General features: G+C 36.6%; 1 protein-coding gene across 2 annotated transcripts; it reads right to left on the minus strand.

The window, feature by feature from the left end:
* Nucleotides 1-541: 541 nt before the first annotated feature.
* Nucleotides 542-19,588, minus strand: RNF146 (ring finger protein 146). 2 transcript variants are annotated; one of them, XM_031456283.2, is made up of 3 exons: nt 19,453-19,588; nt 10,959-11,063; nt 542-2,305 (listed from the first exon to the last, which is right to left on the minus strand). In XM_031456283.2, coding segments are annotated over exons 2-3 (1,080 nt in total). In that variant the 5' UTR covers nt 10,961-11,063; nt 19,453-19,588; the 3' UTR covers nt 542-1,227. The 2 variants fall into 2 exon arrangements, with proteins under 2 accessions (XP_031312143.1, XP_010986917.1); XM_010988615.3 differs by lacking the exon at nt 19,453-19,588 and adding an exon at nt 18,900-19,192.
* Nucleotides 19,589-21,055: the final 1,467 nt, after the last annotated feature.

Raw genomic sequence — 21,055 nt, forward strand, 5'->3', positions numbered from 1 at the left:
ACAATTCAGATTTGAAAATCATATTAAAAATAATTTGCATATGCTTCATCAACATGATCCTGTCCTGACTTGGGAAAATATAGTAAGACAGACTCATATTACTTTTCTTCAGAACCAAATTCTGTATTACCAAGTTAACCCAACACTTCCTACCTTGTCATAGATTCTACACCATTTTGTGTCAAGTCAATTTGTGCCTACTAATGCTGTTTAGAAATAAGCCTAACATTTAATTCAGATTAGTGTTAGGCCATTAATGAAGACTGGCAAGGAAAATCTAAAACATATATGGTCTCTACCATCAGTTATTTAAGAAATTTAAGTCTCACTGGCTTTAGGCTTATTTCTATACATATTTATTCCATGCACATTGCCTGCAGACTCTTGTTTAAATATTCTCTATGAAGAAATCAAAGTTTTCTAAGCAGGTAACTACTTAAGCTGAATATACCAATTCAAACAATCACCTATTTAGTGACCTTTTGGCCACAGACGTCAAAATGTTTCCATCCCATTCCAGACTCAAACAAGAGACAGACTATTTTTGATAAACTCTAGTATTTATTAAATTATAAAGTCTGTAATCAAAAAGAAAAATGTGGATCAAGAGAAATCTCAAACTACAAGGACTAGACAGCAAAGCCTATGGGAATGCCATGAAGTGTGTTACAGACAAGATTCTCAAACATAAGTTATAAGCTGTTTTTCTTTTTTTACATTTCCATTTCAGTAACTTTACTATTAAATAGTTGTTATTCATCTATTTAAAAATCCCAAATTCACATCTATTCTCACATTAAGCTTCCTGTTCATACTGATACTGGACATCTCATCGGTGCCAATTTTTAGTAATGGTTTTATGTCAATCCATGCAGAAAAATATGACACAATGAAAGAAGAGTTGGATGAGGACTGTTAATGCACAGATAATACACACAGGCTGGCCAAAAGAACTGAAGATGTTTTAAAAAAACTATAAAATAAACAGATCTCAAGAAAACTGGGTTATTACTGAACAGCTCTCAACTATTAACACCCAAGTTCCTTATATTAAATAAATTTCTCAACAGAGACATGTTAGACATTTTAATTACAGGTCTATTCTTCCCAAACCCCTTCCCACCCCAACTCCCAAAATGCACTACTAGGGATGAGTATAATGTTACGTGGGCAGAAATTTACAGATAACCATTTTAACCTTGAGCATGGATCTGAAGACTGTTTTATTTAAACTTCAGTTACTGTGCACTGTCCATCAGGCCTTCTAGATCTGACACTGACACTCACTGTCCCACCCCCTGCCACTGATCGATCAGGAGCTGATCGATCAGATCGATCAGATACTGTCTGGTTTGCATTAGGAACCAAAAGTCTCTGCTGAGTCAAGGAGTGTTGTGCAACAAGCGCAGATACATCCTCACTATCACTACTCGCATCTGACTCGGTTTCCTCAATGGAAGTGTCTGGTGCTGGTACCCTGCCTGAAGATGGTGATTCATGATCTTCTTCTCCTTCCCCTCTATGACTCCTTTCAGCTATGCTGTCTCCACTGAGTTGTAAATGAGCAAAAGAGTCTTCCAGAGAAGTGCTTGCATCAGGGGATGGTGTTGCAGGGCTTGTTAACTGACCATCTACTGACGTCAGGGGCCTTACAGAAGACACTAGAGGCTGAACAGAAGCTCCACTCTGTGCTGATACACTGTCCGCTCCGTCAGCAGAGCTCTCTCTTGCTAGGTTTACGGTATTAGCATCACAGTCCAGCCTAAGTCCGGCCACTCCCTTCTTTGGTATATCTATTATATCCCGCTTAATCTTCCTGCGACGTCCATGTTCATTTCTCCTATATTGAACCATATTTTCAAGATCGGCAACATACAGAAACCCAGCAATTAACATTTCAGTGCTCTTTTTACCTTTGGAAAAAGCATCTTCCAACTCTCTACTAGTGCGCTCATCATACTGCCACCACCCATTTCTTCCTTCATAATACCACGCATATTCACCATTTCCTCTACTTGCTGCCTTGAGTTCTTCTGGTGACAATAAGGTTGGCTTATCAAGGAAATCCTCGGGAATTTCTTGTCGACAGAGGGCACATCGCTTTCCAAGCCACGACGCTCCCTTCACACACAGATAGCAGAAAACATGCTTACAAGGCAGACTGACTGGGTGAACACACGTTTGCAGACAAATGGCACATTCAGGGACAGTTAGAGAAGGTGCAGTATTAGAACAGGACTCATTTGCTTTCCTGTTCGTAGGAAGCATGTTTATTGAGTGATCAATTTCACCACAGCCAGCCATCCTGAGAAAATGAGAGAAAATACACATAATATTAAAATCTGACTTTAACTCTTTCCTTATTTTAATTCAACAATTCAAAAAACACCTACTAAGCACCTATTCTATGCAAGCCACATCCAAGACAATGGGGATACAAAACTGAAAGTAGAGAAAAAACTAACCTGTGTAGAAAAATGATTTGTATTAATTTTTACTCGGGGGGGGCAGTGAGGCACACAAATGTTAATCCAAAAATAAAAAGATACAACCAAAGTGTTGATTTGAAATAAATATACCATTTCTATTCATTCACAGAACTTACTGAACTAAATGCAAAAATTTTTAAACGTACAATCTATCTAGACTGACTTTTACAATCAGTTTGGAAAGTAGAGAAACAGAAACTGGCTAAAAGTAATTCAGATTACAACTGCAGAAAGTGACAAATTTTGTAGCCTTTTAGGATATTACTAAGAGCAATTCTGTAAATACTGCCATGTATGAATGTTCTTTTGATACATTACTTGACAAGTAGACCATATAAAATCAAGACTCAAGTTGAAATCGTAGAAGTTCCCTTTCCCTTCTGTATAATCTAAAAACACTGGTTAAACTACTCATTTCATTCCCCCTCTTTGAAACACTCTCTTCTAATAGCCTCTTTTGTTGCTATTGCTGCCTTTTCCTAAGCCATATGTATGCTCTTCTTGCTGTACTCTTCAAGACGACTTCATCTATACTTACGGCTTCAGTTGTTACCTACAGACCAGCTCAGGTCTCTCCTCTCAGCCCTAGACCTATACATCTAACTGCATATTTTAGATCTCTTCTTGAATGTCTTGCAGGCACAAAACTGAATTCATGATCTGTTTCCTCCTTATTTACTCCCTAAATGCCCCCCTGGAGACACCACCATTCATCTTTTTCAAGCCAGAAATCCATTACTGAAACTTCTTCTAAACCCTCCCCAACCAAAACATAAGTAAGTCCTAAAAATTTATCTTCTAAATATCCCTTGAATCCATCTACTCTCCATCTCTACCCTTCCCTAGTTACCAGCTAAACACTGTTTATTAAATTACTGTACATACCTTTTAATTGGTCCAGTCTTACCCCTTGCTTAAAAAGTTGATTTTAGGTTAAAGACCAGGATCTATATGCCCTGCATAGTCTGGACCTCACCTCCCATGCCAGCCTCATCTCACACCAAACTTCCCATTGATCAGGCTTCCAGCCACACTGACTACTCCCTCCAATAACAGGCTTTCTCTACACGGAACATTTCTTCACTTGCTGCTTCCCACGCACCCCATGGGCAAACTCCTACCCATCTCAAAGCTCTTGAGAAAGCCTCCATGACTAGGTTAAATCATCCCTTTCTTCTCCCCATCTTCTTACTACCATGCACTTCTCATTCCAAGCACTTATCAGAATTGTAGTTATACTTATTTGTGTGATTATTTTGTTAGTATCAGTCTTCCTCATAAACAGGCTTTATAAGGGCAGGAATAGGTTACTTTTGGCTCATCTCTATATTCCTATACAGGACCTGGCAAATAGAGAACACTCACGTGTTTGCTAAGAAAATGAATATGATTTTTCAAAGGAGAATATGAATACATCACATTATAAAATAGACTTTTTGGGCTTTATTTTAAGTAATATCAAGTTAAACTAGCCTGATAAATACTTTTTTGAGCAATTACTTGTACATACCTTGGGAGTACCTAAGAATTCTGTCAGTGTACCTAACGATCAGCCCTGAAGCATATACTGAAGACTACTTGACGACAAACTGCAGATGGCCAAGGGAGAGCAAACTGAACTAAGACAGCTGTTAAACAATGAAATCAGTCCTAGACAAGAGATCCAAAAACCTGAGTCTTAGTCTCACTTTTTACTTATGTAGTCTTAGGCACTCAGTTAAACCTTTAGTCTAAATTACCTTACCTGCAAATCAGAGTTAATAAAACTAAGGTGGGAATAGCCAACCTCTCCCCTCACCTCCTCAAAAAAGTTTTGTAATCACTAAAGCTCAAAAAATGTTACAATCACATAAGAAGAAGGGAGAAAATGACATGAATACTGGCTGAAGATGCCCTGAAGAGGAAGGAGAGAGGGAAAAAAGACAAGACTTGTCAAACTGGATGTATGGAGCTTAAACCCTGGCATAAATTTGGATCTTCTGCCTTATGATTCAGATAAACATTAAACTTACTACTACATATACAATGCTGAGTATTTATGGATGTAAGGATGAATAAGATATGTACCTACTTTATTAAATAAGGAAACATACACACAAGCAAGCAGATAAGCACAATGTGACCTGATTCCTGCAATAATTGAAACGTGTTAGGATACTTATTAAAAGTAACAATGAGAAAAGAGATGAGAATCTGGATATAAAGTTAGAAAATCTGCAGTGCAGAGGAGGCTGGGGAGTAGAGGAAATTCAAGGCAGAGATATGTGCAAAGTGCTGAATCATATAAGTAATGGAACAGCAGGAGATAAAGCTGAAAACGGTAACCAAATGCCAAATCATGAAAGCCTTGTGCCCTGCTAAAGAAAATTCTGATTTGGTTGTACCCCATAGTAATATGAAACCACAGATATTTTAAAGGAGGAGAAAATGATAGAGGAAGTAGACCAGTGATAAGTAAAGACTAAAAAATGTAGGTGAAGATCTCAGAGATTGGAAACCATTAATTAACTGCTGCTTAAAATGAGTAGCAGCCTCTGTACTAGCTGACTCTACCATTTTAAATGTAGAATATTTAGAATTTAATCACTCATTAGAATGAAGTAAAGTTGAATAAACTTCATCAAAAAAAGACACTAGATAGTTAAAGCTTGGTTATTTTACCTGAAGCACTTTCAACCATCAACTTGCCATAGCAAATTTCAAATTCTGATTCTGTTTAGTCCACCATGTATACTCTTAGTCTATCACCAACTAAGATATGGGGAGAAAAACTTAGTAAATACTTCTTACATAATTCTGGATGAGGCACATACAGTGAATAGATACCACTAAGATATATAACAAGATAAAGACAAAGCAACCCAAACCACTAGCCTGCCTATAAGACACACTTCAGTTATTTTTATTACCATTTTAATCTACCCTACAAAATAGGTTCTTTTTCCATAGTTTCAGTGATCTTCAACTAGGCTGGAGACTTAAATGTGTGCAGAGGATCATGTCAGTATGTAAATCAGAAATGTTTTTTTTTCTTCCCTTTTTGTAGAGCAAAGATTGGATAAAGACAACGCTAATCAAGGAGAAGTATTCCCTAATAAATGTCTTAGGAAACTCCAGAGATCGTTATGAAACTGAGAATTTATTTCCTGGTTGCTAAATCAAGAATAATTTAGTATGTAGAAATTTGAAGTGAAGTTAGTCCAACTCTGCTGAAGAACATAATGGGGGGAGGGTATAGCTCATGTGGTAGAGTACATGCTTAGCATACACAAGGTCCTAAGTTCAATTCCCAGTACCTCCTCTAAAAGTAAATAAATGAATAAACCTAATTATACCCCCCAATTTTTTTTATAAAATACTGTATAAAAAGAAAGTAATAAATATATCACTCATTTTCAAAGACTTTTTCACTAACTGAATTCTTAATGTGATATTATAACTTTTAAGCATAAATCCCATTCTTCTACTCATAGATAAACTATGTAAAATACTTCTGGAAGACAAATAAATGCCTATTAATGCTAGTAAGCCTTCTCTTCAAGAAACAAAGTATAGAAGGATATGGGCAGATTTAACGGAAATTTCCAAGTATTGAGGCTTTGCTTAATCTTCTTAAAGACATCTAGTCAAAAGAAAGGTGAAATTACCAAAAATCAAAAAGATCTTTAGCTTACACAGTACTGAAGAACTTTTTTGCCAGCAACAAAAATTACAAATATTAAAAATCAGATTTTTAAGAGTCTGGAATATAATTACAAACATAGAAAAGGGAACAAAGAATAAGGTACCATATCACCTTTTAATAAGTACAGACCTATCAAAAAAGAATGTCATCTTCCTTCTCAAAACTGTATTTTAAAAGAAAAAAATTCTTCAAAACTTTAGTTCTGCTGGAATATATAAAGTTTGAAGTTTAATATAAGTTAAAAATTTAACTTTAAAATTTAAATTTTAACACAATTCCTAAGTCTTTAAGACAAAATTCTTAACTTTTCATATTGTACAGTGTCTTGTAACTGGTGGATGTTTATAATCTCTGCTGGGTGTCTTGATATAAATTTTTATCACATTAAAATATAAGAACTAACATTTATTCATCACATAATATGTGCCAGACATTTTGTGAAGTACTTTATATCTAATCCCCATATCACCCCTTCAAGTAAGTCTATTGCTTTCCTTATTTTACAGATGAGGAAACTGAGGTACAGAAAGCTCAGGTGATATGCCCAAAGCCACAGACATTCGTAAGTGACTGAGTCAGCCTCAAATCTAGGTTTCAGATCCAGGTGATCTAACTTCAGAGTCTGTACTCTTATCTGCTGCAGACTGCCTCTAAAATACCTATGGCTATCCAGATACAGAACCACCATCAATAATTCTAGGAAAGATTAAGACTTCAATAAGTTACTAAGAAATTTCACAAATGGATAAAAGGAATGGAATTTGTATCACCTGCCTCAAGGGCTGTCTGTCATTTTCAGTATTTCACTTTATTCCCATTCAGTTTTGAAGAGGGAAAGTATCTGAGCATCTACCATGCCCATGGCACTAGGAGGGAAATACATAATAACACTCGCCATTGAAGTTAAGTTAATATACACTGCATTACTTACTGGTTTTATGATAAGTGTAACAGATACCACAGATACCAGGGATCATAAAGGAAGGAAGGGTAACCAGCAGGGAGGGGACAGATACATTCTGAATGGATGAAATGTACTTTGCAAGAAGTTCTGCAAAGATCTTGTACACTGTACTATCTTACTAAGTTTAAACACTAATTTAAAATGCAAATGGTTCTTAAACATTTTTAGGTCACAGCCTTATTAAGAACTTAATTAAATCTTACATATACTTCAAGGGGTTCAAGGATCTCATATATGAACCCATAACAAGGCAACAGGAATTCACTGAAAGGTTTTATGTTAGGAAGTGACAGTCAGTTTAATAGTTTTTCAAGATCATTTGGACAGTAGTCTGGAGGAAGATTTGCTGACATGAGCCTAAAGGAACAAAGAATTCATAGTAATCCAGATATGATAATAGGAGGGAGGCGGCAGATGTAAGGTTCCAACAGTGATTATAAGAAAGACTAAGGAAACAGAAATGAAAACATTTGGTTACTGATGGATGATGGCATATTCATCATGATTCAGAATCTGAGGCGAGTTCTGACATCATGACTTTGAGATATTTATAAGGTCTTCAGATGAAGATAGGTATGTGACAGTTGAGTTTACTACATTAGTACTCTGAAAAAAAAATTAAAGCAGAAAGAAGTCTGATGAGTCACCAACACATACACGGTTCTTGGGGACATGAAATGGATGAATGCTCAAATTAAACCTGTGGCGAGAGCATACAAAACGGCCTACCACAGAACCCTGGATTACTCCAACATTTCTAAGTGAGGCAAAACAGCCTGCAAAGGATGGGAGGAATGGTCAGAGAGGAATGGGAAGTAAAGTTAGACTACCCTCTCAAAAAGCCACAAGGAGAGATACTTGCAAAAAAGAAGAATCCAGTAAGGAGAAAACTTATAATAGTTACTTTTCAACTCATGAAAATTTCCACATTTGTAGTGAAATACAAGGTACAAAAGTTGTGAGCACCATACACTGATTAGCTGTTTTGATTTCCCACAACCCATCAAGCCCACTATCAACTACTTTTTACTCAGCCAAGACATCTTTCTTTCCCTATTCCCCCAAAGACTATTACAGAACTTCTCCAACCTCTTAGTTAAGAGATATCCTAGACTCCTTTATCATTAAAAATTAACATATGATGACTCAAAATTTATCTGTACCCTTTCATCATTCCTCTTGGCTCAGGATGGGGTACTGCTAGTTTTTTCAAAGCTAACCCCTCAATTTCTGGTGCCAGTACCATCCCAATTCCTCCAAGATTTTGATCAACATTCTCTATCCCTACATTTCAAGATCAACTAACATGTGAAGCCTAATGACCTCTTTCAGTCTAATTATTCGATCCCATTGCACTGAATGATATTATTAACCACTGACTCTTTTTCTACACCTTTATGTTCTTCATTTCCATGAGTACTCTCTCCCAATTCTCCTTTCTGTTTCACTTTTTCTATCTTCTCTAGCTTCCCTTAAATACCAGAATTCCTCATAAGGGCTATTTTCATACTATATTCTATGCCTAGAAAACCTACTAAATATTCCAAATACACACATACACACACACACACACACACACACACACCCTCCATGACTCCCAAATCTAATATCCAGGACCGTTCTGGATATGTAAGACCTGTGTTTCCAATTCTGTATTCAAAAAGTCTACCTCAATATTCTCCAGTCACCTGACATCAAACATGACTAAAACCAAAATTATCTCCTCCCCTAAACCTGCAACCTCTTCCTCTGGTCTCTATCTTGGCTAAAATTTGGAGACTTCCTCAGTGCTCCCCTATTTCTTGGTCACTTTGCTTTTCTGCAACAGAAACTTCTTTAGAATGTGCACCCTTGGTTCCAAAAGCCTGGGACCTTAATTCTGGTCTCTTGGACACATTCTTATACAAAATACTGACCTCCCAAGTGGCCCTTCTGACTTGAGCAGTTTCTTCTTCTCATCTTTTCTCAGTTCAATCATGTCTAATTTAGTCTTCTCTCCACTCAAAAGCTTTCTATTGCCTACACAATCTCATCCAAATTCCTAAGCATTGGCTTTCAAGTACACTGACATAGCCTTTAGAGTAAAACAAACTTAGTTAAACTCTTGGCTCCAACATTTATTCTATGTTGACCTAGAACAGTGTTTCCCAGACTTCTCTAAAGACAAGAATTAGCTGGTGTGCTTTCCCCTGGAAATCTGGACACATCTGAGTTAGAGTCTAAAAATCTGTTTTTAACAAGTGCCCTAGTAGATTATTCTCAAAGAAATTTGGTTAACACTGACCCAGGAGAAGTGACTTCATTTCTTTAATTTTGTTTCTTCATCAGTGAATAAGGCTACTATTATCTTGTGAATAAATTTTATAGTGATTAAATTCATTAATCCAAGTGAAATACCCAGTAAGCACATGGCAACATAGCAGGCACTAAACAAACACTCTTTCTCTTTACTAACTTGGAAGTCTCCTTATCCCACCTGCTTTCCCACGAAGGACTGCTCCCTGATTCCTCTAAGATGCTTTGATATTGAGGAAGCTGTGCCCCTCCCCATTCTCTTGGCTTGAAAAATAATTACTAATTTTCTCAGATGGTTAAAAGTCTATTCATTCTTTAAGACTAAACCAAAAGTTCTCCTGTTCACTCTGAACCCTTCAGATAGAATAAACCTTCTCAGTTCCAAAAGCATTTTATTGTTACCTCCATATAGTATTTCTTCCACTATATAATTATTAATTACATATGTGTCTTACTTACTAGATCATAGTCTAGTTCCTTGATGGCCAACACCTAGATTATCTGACCTTTGGGATTAAAAAATAAATATATGTGTATATAGATAGATAAAATATAAATATAGACAGACTGGTAACATATGAATAGGATTAAGTTAAATACATATTTGCCCTGATTTGAAAGAAAAGTGCTTACCAGTTTCACTCTTCTATCAAATTCTCAACATTGACTAAGAATGATACAGTCACACTTTTAATGGGAGTATATAATCAAAGCATCATATTGCAACAGTAGGTAACAAATAGTCATGTGTCAAAATGGGAGAATATGTGAAATAGTATCTACAAGGGTCATCTTTGGTCAAGTATTTTAAACACTGTATCACCAAGACTGTAAACGTAAAATAAATGTTCACTGCATTTTTCATGAATGATGTCAAGCTGGGCAGTGTTCATATCAATTTGGAAGATGGAAATATGATGTCTATAATGTAAAAAAGTTTCATCAATCACAGAAGGAAATCCAATATGGGCAAGTCAAGGAACTGTTAACATTTTAAAGCCTATTTCACAAAGACTAACTGACAGGAAAACAGTACTAGTTAAACATAGGGACTAGAGTGAATTCAGTATGAATTAAAATTCAATAATGTACTAAATTTTAAAAAATCAAGTAATTAAAAAAATCAATTTAATTTAGTGAAACAACTTTTTAATAACTAGTGTTTTATAACCCATAAGTCTCTCTTATTTATAAAAGCTGATACTGTCTGCTTAGCTTAATTATTTAAGTAAGTTACTATGTAAAGACAAAGTAGAGCCTAGAAGACCAGGAGACTTCCAGTTTTTCAGACTTCTATGAGCAAATTTCCTCTATCTTCAGTTTCACTTTTAATAGAGACTCTCCCCATGAAGAGATTTTTGGAAATCTACATTAACAATAATTTAATGTGAATAAAACTGCTAACTCAATTAGAGCTAAAAGTCAATACAATTAGAACTAAGTATGACAGATACTTGATTTATTACATTTATATCAGTCTACTTAATTTACTAAAGCTTTGGAAAAACCATGATGCCATACTTACATTTCTGTTACAGATCCTACAGATGTCTGTCACAAAAGTAAAACATCTTCACCAGCAATCAGCCAGTTTGCAGTATTCTCTTTTCCATTGCTGGATCATCTTGTGCTGCAAAAGAAAAAATTCAACATTAACTTCTCTACAGACTAACTAACAGAATTAGGAAACTATGTATGATTCTTTCATTTAACAAAACTCAGTAGCAAATTTTATTTTAAATGGGAAAAAATTTTCAAGACAAAAATGCCTGCTTTCATCACCGCTATTCAACACTTTACTGAAAGTTCTAGCCAAAGCAATTAGTCTAGAAAAAGATATGAAAGGCATTCAAATTGGTAAAGAAGTAAAAACAGATCTATTTGCAGAGATAGTAAAAATATCTCTATTCTTTATATAGAAAATACCAAAGAATCCCCAAGAAAGCTACTAAAGCTAATAAATTCAGCAAAGTTGGAGGTTACAAGTTCAATATACCAAAAAAAAAAGTCAGTTTTCTTTCTATATCTAGCAGTCAACAACCCAAACAGGAAACCAAGGAAGCAATACCATTTATAATAATAGCGTCTACAAAAATAAAATACCTGAAAATCTATTTAACCAAGGAGGTGAAAAATTTGTACATTGAAAATTATAAAACACTGCTGAAAAAAATTAAAGAACTAAATAATGGAAAGACAACTGGTGTTCATGGACTGGAAGACTATGAAGATGACAGTACTCTCTAAACTAATCTACAGATTCAACATAATTCTTATCAAAATCCCAAACAGCCTTTTTTGCAGAAATAATGAAATCAATCCTTAAATTCATAAGGAATTGTGAGAGGCCCCAGATAATCCTGAAAAAGAAGAACAAAGTTGGTGAACTCAAAATTCTCAATTTCAAAACTTACTACAAAGTTACAGTAATCAAGACAATGTGGTACTGGCATAAGGATAGACAAATAGATCAAAAGAAGTGAGTCTAGAAATAAACTCATACATCTATGGCCAATTAATTATATTTTACCACAATAAAATAATTTTTTTTAAGTAAAACAAGTTCTAAATGGATAAAATAGCCCATACAGAACATAGCAGTCACACAAGGAGGTAGTGTGTCGGAAGGCAATGTCATCACGTTAACTAGGACCTACTGCTGTTTTATACGTTATGTCCAATTTTATAACCATTAAGCCAACTTTCTCTCAAGACGCCCACTGTCCAGGAAATCCAGAGCCACCAACCAAAACATCATCTCAACCATTAATCCTCTCTTCTCATTTAGTATTTCCTCCTTCCACTTCACGAGGCCCACTGCACAAGGCACATACTACTATACAGAACTTAGAATAAAGCATACTTGAAAACTAAAGAGATGACAGGCTTCACAGTAACCACAAGATAATAGACTTGAATATTTTTTCAGTTTAATGTGCCTCTCATAGTGTGGGAATCTATCTCCCTAAAAAATTTGGAATTTTAGTGTTTAAAGGTTTTTAAGATGATATATGGTCTTTAAATATAAACCAGCCTATCCTACCAAATGTTTAATAGACCAAACAATAAAAATCTGTTTCAAAACTGGAGAATTTTCAAAAATAACTGACTAGAAAGGGTTTCTACATAGCTTGACTGCTTTACTCTGACTTTAGAACTTAGTCTTTGCATGGTAAGGACTCCACTGTCCTGACTTTCCGCCACAACTCTTTCACTTTACCGTCTAAGTGCCTACAACTTCAGTAACACGAAAGAAGACTCCATCATTCACCTCCCTCCTGCAGCCTACTCAAAACAGAAACTGTCCCTTTCCACACACATGACAGTAGGAAATACTCTTACTATTCTAACATCATTACTCTTAAGAACAAACAAACTGCCCCCCCTTACTCTTTTAAGTCTCTACCATTGGCTATAATCCCCTATAGCTGTTCTCTGAACCCTTAAGATATTGACTTAATCTACTCACTACTGGTCATCCTATTCATCTTAACTCTCAACACATCACTATAAATCTGTTTAAAAATCCTTGAGAATAAACCATCCAATACCTAACTCAGAGGTTCTCAAACTTGCTCCACAGAGGTTGCTTGTTAAAAATTCACATTCTCAGGCCATAACGTGAGATACTGTACGGCAGTAGACACAGGTTTCAGCCCAGGAATCTCACCTCAAGTGATGCTGATGCAGGTAGTCCATCAAATACAATCTGAGAAACACTGTCCTCATTTTTCAATTCCTAAAATCCTAAATTCAATGAACATCACCACTCCCCCAACAAAATATGATGGTCACATTTGGAACTAGATGCCACCTAAAACTGCTGCCCTCTAAAATCTTAATCTCAGTCTCAGATCACAAGCTCTGGTCCTTCCAGCTCACTTCCTCATTCATTCCCATACCCACTCTTTTAATTTCACAGGGCACTTCAGTCTCCTGATCGTCTCCTTTCCTTTATTCCCATTACTGATCTCATTTCCTTTCCTGCCCAATCTGGAGCCCAACCATTTTAACTTCTTAACAGAATGCTTGGCTCTTTCATCTCTCTGTCCCTCATCTACATACACTCTACACACCCTCACCTCGGCATGTATCTCACAATGCGACATCTCAGCTTCCATGCCTTAAACAATGAGTGCTTACAGAGAAAAACAAAATTATTTTTCTTACTCCCCTCCCAACCCACAATACCAAATTCTGTCAACTTTTATCCCTAACACCTATGAAATCTATCCTCCACTCTCCCGCCATTGCTAGTGCCCTAGTTTAGATTTATATCCTCTCTCTCCTGGATTACTGTTCACAGTCTCATTATCTTGCTTCAGTATCACCCCTTAAATTTATTCACTAAGTCTCTGAGTGATATACTTAAAAAGCAAAATGAACCTTCCATAAACAAAGCTCTCCAGCCTATACAATAAAGGCAAAGCTCCTTAGGACAACACTCAAAAGCCTTAACAACCTGAAACCTAAGTAATTCTCTAGCCTTGCTTATCTCCCACAACCACTCTCACAGATTAATACTCTAGTTACATCAAATTACTCAGTTTTCCAAACTTCTCTTTGTAGTTCTGTATTTCCTCCTGCCTGGTACAGTCTCTCTCTTTTAAAGCATATGAATGCTACCACCTTTCTCTGATTACCTCCAAAACATTGTTCCCTTCGCTATATTTTGTAATTCTTCTAATACTGAATATATCATATGCACTGCAATTATTTATTTGCTTCTGACTCTTCTGGTAAACCATGAGACCTCTGAAGATAAGGACTCTTTGTATCTTTAAGTGGCTAGTAAACTGCCATTCTGTTGTTGCTGACTTGAACTGATATTTCTTGGATGAATGAAAAACTAACCTAAAATAACTGTAGAGAGAAATAAAATACTGAAATACTAAATTTATTTACTCACATAACAAAACATTTGACTTCTAATTATGAAGAGGCACCCAGCCACAAAAGATATAAAGATATCTAAGTTATAATCCTTTCTTTATATAACTTAAAATCTAACAGAGGGAGTTACTACATTCACAAACGTAAGATTCATGCCATCTTTGTATCTTTTGACAAGCACATCATTTAGCCAGCTATTAGTCACTGGCAATGAGTTTCCACAATGCAGATAAAAATCCAAGAATAAAACCAATTTCAGTAAACCTTGCAAGCTATGGTAACTTTTCCAATTCCTATATCCCATGGAAAATGTCAAAGCTAACTCTAAATGGATAATAACAGTTGGGGAAAGGAAAATGAACTAAAATCTATGTAGTAATCTAGATCCTATCTATGATAACTGTGGTACCAAACCACTGTTATATGGGAGTTACATAGGAGCTGTATCACCATTACCTGGGAGTTCCTTACAAACAAAATATCTGAAGTCCCACTCCCTACCAACAGAATCATATCTCCAGGTATTTCTCCAGGTATGCATATTAAAGTTCAGATAGCACTAGCAGACCCATTATATCCCTGACTCCTCAAAAGAACCCTACAAAATACATCTATACCCATTTTATAAGTGAAGAAATTCAAGAATTTAACAAAGCTATCAATATTGGGAGATGAAATTCAAACTCAAGTATATCTTTAAAATAGTATTTTCCTCAATATGCTGTATCTCAAAAAAAAAAGTCTAGAATAGCATTATCTAAGAGAAATATGATGCAAGCCACATATGTAATGTCAAATTTTCTATTAGCCACATTAATGACAATAAAAAGAAATAGGTAAATTTAAAGAATATATTTTACTTAACCCAGTATATTCAAAACATTACTACTTCCACACATATTTAATGTAACTAATGTGATATTTTACACTCGTGTGTACACTTCTTGAAATTTGGTGTATTTTATTTATAGTACAACTCAATTCAGACTAGCCACATAAGCTTGCTCAATAGCTCCATGTGGCTAGTGGCTACTATATTGGGCAATGCAGGTTTAGAATGTCTAGCATACCAACAGTTTTTTTTTTCAACACAAACCCAGCAATTTACTATAAGAATCATCAAATAAAGAAAATGAACTCCATGTTACTTTACTCACACCTTTGCTGGCACAGGTGAACAAGAAAATTGCATATTCTACTGTGATCAAAACTGACTGGTTTAGGTAGTCCTAATTCTACCAAACAGATCCATCAACCATAGCCTCTGAGAATTATAACAACAATTGGGCAGAAGAGTCATGTGAAGTAGCCCTCAGAAAACTTCTATACTTGAAACCAAAGATTTTTTTTTTTTTAATGGAGGGAGGGGGAGACTTTTACTTTCAAACAAAGATAAAAGACACACTAGTGTTAATTCTAACTACAGGCCAGAATTAATTTGGCAAACATAAATAATTAAAACATACATAATTCTTGCTGCAATGAATGATTTGTAAGTTATACAAATTTGTAAATTATACACCAAATTCAATACAATTTATGAATTATTACAGTAAAATTTACAGTATTTTGACATGGAAATAGCAATTAGTTAATGGGTTAAATAAGGTTCCTTCTTAGGGTACGAATTTATACAGAAATGAACTATTAAGAAAGTAACATAAAAAGAGAAAAGATTTGAAACTAAATTAGATATTTCTGTACCTTAACAATTCTAAACAAACAAAAAAAAGTGGCAGAATAAATTTAAAAATATATAAAAGAATTTAGAGATTATCAGTGAATTTAAATCATTTACCCATTCAACCAGCAAGTATAACTGAAAATGAATATTGTACTATTTATAACTTGTGACCACTCAACAAATTCACACCCCTATTATTTGCTTTTACTGTTATTTTCTCTGAAAATATCTAGGATTAACTATAATTCCACTTCTCAAGTCAGTCACAGGGTCAAAAAAAAGTTCTTTTTCTCAGATAATAGATTCAAATAAATGATTACCATTTTAAAAGAACTAATTAAATAAAAAGATAAAGCATGTCACAGTTAAAGTATCAAATTATAAAGATTCAAAGATCTCCTGTATTTTTCCAATTACCAATATCAAATGTTTAATAAAATAGTTCTTACCCTTTATTCAAGATACACAAAACAGGAAATGTTCTATATGAAAGATACCAGTGACAGAAAGGAAAAATACTACAAACTTTATAACTTTGGTATACAAAGTCAAAAAAGGGGAGAAAAAAAAAAAAAAAAAAAGGACCAGTAAAAGAAGGGAAAGAGAGATCGGGTGTAATTTAGCAGCCAGATCTTAATATTTCTTAAGAAAGAGTCCTAAACTGAGAGATTAACTGAATGCCCTAATGTTTCCATTTTTAGCTTTCTCTCTCATCTCCTGTTAAAACTCAGCTTACAAAAAGCACAGGCCATACTGGGAAACAAGTCTTTAGTCAGAACTCATTTCAACTAAATGGGGTCCAATACTTGACACTACTCTATTTTAAAGGCTTATTTCCACCACTGCCTAATACTTTCCATAAAACACTTAACTGTATGGTAATCTCTGGGCTTCATAATCTTCATACTCAAGCATTAAACCTTTATATTTTCCTCCTTAAAATGAGGGCTTTGCATTTTATTTTAACAAAACATTAAATGTGAATGTGAACAAATACTGTCTTTTAATTGTATGAAACAGAAGAACTGCATATCCTGCAACCATTTTGTAAATAAGGCTCTACTGCTAATTATGTGTGACCTTGGTCAAGTCATAACTCCCATGTCTTAGTTATTTCACCCTTACACTTTCATAATTCCAAATAGTTTTTAACAGGCATTTAACAACAGGTTTTGTTTTAATTAACCCAAAAGGTAATAAGCCATGAACACTAAGCAGTCCATAAATAAGCAAAGGTGGTTGTAGGAGAATGTAAATAAGATGTATTCCATACCCACAAAGATTGTTCCTAATCCAGCTAGTTGCACACATTCAGGTTCCTTAGGCACAGGCACCAGGTAAGAGAATGGAAAAGTTTCAGCAGCTTCTATTACTAACACTGCGGCGAAAAAAGGATTCAAACACCCAACTAACAGTGTGCCAGGCGTTTCATACTAGTAAACTGCTAATATATAAAATAATATTCTCTAACCATATCAATATTGTGAAAAGAAGATTTAATATACTATCTTTTTCTTCTACTAAATCAGCAAATCATTTTTAGATTCTTAAAAAAAATCTGCCCCGTCCTTCTGACATTTAGAGTTGATGGAAAATGAAACAAAATACTTTACCAGTTGACACATGTCTTCTAAAAGAAAAAACATCATTTTTTTTCTTCCTCTTGTCTAATGACCAGCTATTTGGAAAAATAGTTTTCCTGATGACTATAATTCTACCAGGTTTTTAAGAATCAATAAATAACAAAATCCTACAAATGTTAACCATTATTTTCATTTTGCCCACAACTTCCACTGGCCCATTTGAAACTTAAGTTCCAAATCAAATATCAGGCTTAACAAAATGCTCCAATTTGAGATGTACAAGCTAAAGCAAACACATCCAAAATCTACTTCTAAAGTGGATTTCACTCTTCCAGTTTTCTCTTTAAAATTAGATTTACTTGACCTATTTTCATGTGTCTTTAGAGCACCCAGACACTCAACGCAAACAGTATTTGCTGGTCACAAAAACAGCAAAGTCAGTATCATAAATCCTGTTATTTGTGCCGGTCATTTTCTTCCTATATCCTATATAACAGTCTTCTAAAACTCTAAATATAGATTCAGTTACTAAAAAAAGTGTAAGTCTTCCAGTTTCTGTGGATATACATTGCTTTCAATGCTAAGGTCATACTTTCACATCCTATTTTTAAAATACACACTTTGGAGGGGAGGAGTGCTCCCCAGAACCTGAAATGTCAATCATACAAAGATAAAGAGTTGTTTTTTTTTTTTTATCATTTCTTAGCTTTCTTCTCTCTTTAGCCCCACAGTTTAAAAATTACAAAAATACTACTTAACAAACAAAATGTACATACTTTAGAACTTGAGAAATAAGTGCTCACTAAAATGGCACTTAGGGAAAAGAAATAAAAATATACTAAAAGAGATATCAAGGAAAAAAAGATCCAGTTGACAAATGTGTATGTAAACTTGAAACAATTTTTCAGTCTTCTTCTAGACGACCACGGTAAATAAAACAGCGACAATGGAAGACCTGTACTCTTTCAGACGGGATGGAGGGCTAGGGAGAGAACTCCGCACCCAGAAGAACAAAGCAACAGCCTCGGCTTCTAAGATGCACTGAGGTTTTGGAGGCTCAATGGGTATGGAGAGACCTCTTAATTGTTCTGATGCTTTAATAACAGTGCTGGGCTTAACGAGGACAAGGCGAGGGGCTCCTCGTCGTTATCAGGCAAGACCCAAACACTAAGCAGGAGTAGGAAGAGGGAAAGAGGGAAGAGAAAGAAACCAAAGACACTCCGGAAAAAGACAAAATGCAGCAGCTGTACGCCCTGGCCCAAGGTCCGCCTAGAGGCCTCCACACGGGAAATGGGGAGTGGTATACCTCTCAAGCCATCGCCGCCCCTAAATCTTGGGGCCATAAAGTCTCCGGGTAGAGATCTGGCATCACTGCTGAGAGGAGAAAAGAGGGACCTGATTGCCACCAAAAGCAGCGACGAGGACCCCGGCGGAAGAGGCTGCGCAGTAATGGCCGCTGCTCCGCCTCTCGCACCCCGACCGTGACCAGCTCCAGGCCGTCGCCCAGGGCAGGGGCTGCGGCGGCCGCGGGCAACGCAGAGCCCGTCACAGTCACAGTCTCCTTGCCCGTGACAGCAGCCAAGCTGGGGGTGGCGGGAAGGGCTGAGCCATCCCATCCCGCCCGGGCGCGACAGCCGCTGCAGCGCCGGCCCAAGGGCGTCCACCTACGTACCGGCCCCTGACCCCGCCGCCGCCGCCGCTGCCGCCGCCCCTCTCAGGCCCGGAGCCCAGGGCCGACCCGGGGCGCGTCGCGGCTGGAGGTGACACCGCGGGCCATCACTCGTCTCCCCGAGTTAGAGCCCCCAGAGTGGCTGCCTTTCACCCTGCCCCCCCCGCCAGGGCTTCGCCCCGACTCCCACCTCTCCGGCCACAGTCTCGGCCGCCTCGCAGTCTTTTCTCTTCGGCCTCGGAGCCCGCAGCGGCCGAGGACGCGCGCGGCCGTCACGTGACCGCCGGTCGCGTCGCAGGGGGCGGGGCCGCGCGGGGCGGAAGCAGCGCCGCGCACTCAGGAGCTTGGTCCAGCGCTGGCCCGCCCTCCTTCCTCAGGCCCCGCCCTTGAAGCCGGCCGCTGGATACCCGCCTTCTCCTACCTTTGCGGACGTGCAGTTTCGCTGTTTGGGTGCTTCTAACTGCTTTACATTTTGCCTTACTTATAATTATGTGCCGAAGAATTCTGAAAGAATGCAGGTCCATCAGAGAGAGTTTTGGGGCCGAAGAAGTAAGACGCTTGTATGACCAGTAGGTGGTGCTGCTCAGAAATCCAGCTTCGAGACCCAGAGGAAGCCCTTGGGTGCCTAGCTGGATTTTGGAGAGAAGAGCCCTTGGCAAAACTGCTTGTTCTTTTTCAAAAAGAAGAGAAAAGAAAAGAAAGTCCACTAGGCAGTTCCAGTTTATTCACTTTCTGAATGATTGAGCAATTTAATCGGGAAAAAATGCTGCTTACTTCCCTTTTGGGCCCATTTTTCTTAGACTTTAGGGCGTAGGAAGCTAGTGGAAGAGATTAATCAGCATAACAATCTGAAACTAAAGATATAGCTTGATTTGGTTAAATGCGTGTGGTTTTAAACATCAAAATTCTGGCAATATCCTCCATTTCATTTCAGTGCTTGCATTGTACTTTTGGAACTGATTATATTTTCATATTTTGTAGTAAAATAAAGAAGTGGAAGAGCATGCTTTTTGTCTTTAAAAGAGTTTATATTTTAACATTCCTTGCCAGTATTTTCTTTTTTTTAAACATCTTTTATTGAGTTATAGTCATTTTACAATGTTGTGTCAAATTCCAGTGTAGAGCACAATTTTTCAGTTACACATGAACATACATATATTCATTGTCACACTTTTTTTCCTCCGTGAGTTACCACAGGATTTTGTATATATTTCCCTTTGCTATACCGTATAATCTTGTTTATCTATTCTACATATGCCTGTCAATATCTACAAATTTTGAACTCCCAGTCTGTCCCTTCCCACCCCCCCCAACCCCCCTTGCCTTGGCCACAAGTTTGTATCCTATGTCTGAGTCTGTTTCTGTCTTGCCAGTATTACCTTACTTGCGATGCTCTGGCATTTTGAGCTCTCATAAACTGTTTATTCAAGGTGGGAAATTTTTAAGTGTTTTTATATGTATAGAAATATGTGCATTTTCTTTTATTCCTCTGTAGACAATTTATTTTAATGTCCTTATTCATAGATATGGATATGTAACCAATCTTGAACAGTGCCATCTAGCTCAACGATGCTTACTCCTATAAGCAAAAACAATATAATTGTTTCTAACTTTTGTAAAAGTAGTGATACTGAGATGTATGTTCTACAGATTTAAATTTAATCCCCTATCTTTATGCTCTCATAGCCTTCCAGTTTTACCCCTCAATCCTATACAGTCTAAGAACAGATAATAGCAAAAATGTGTATATACTTCATTCCAACTTGAAGATATACTAACATTAACTACATTTT

Source organism: Camelus dromedarius, chromosome 6 (genome assembly GCF_036321535.1).
Source record: "Camelus dromedarius isolate mCamDro1 chromosome 6, mCamDro1.pat, whole genome shotgun sequence".
Classification (NCBI taxonomy): Eukaryota; Metazoa; Chordata; class Mammalia; order Artiodactyla; family Camelidae; genus Camelus; species Camelus dromedarius.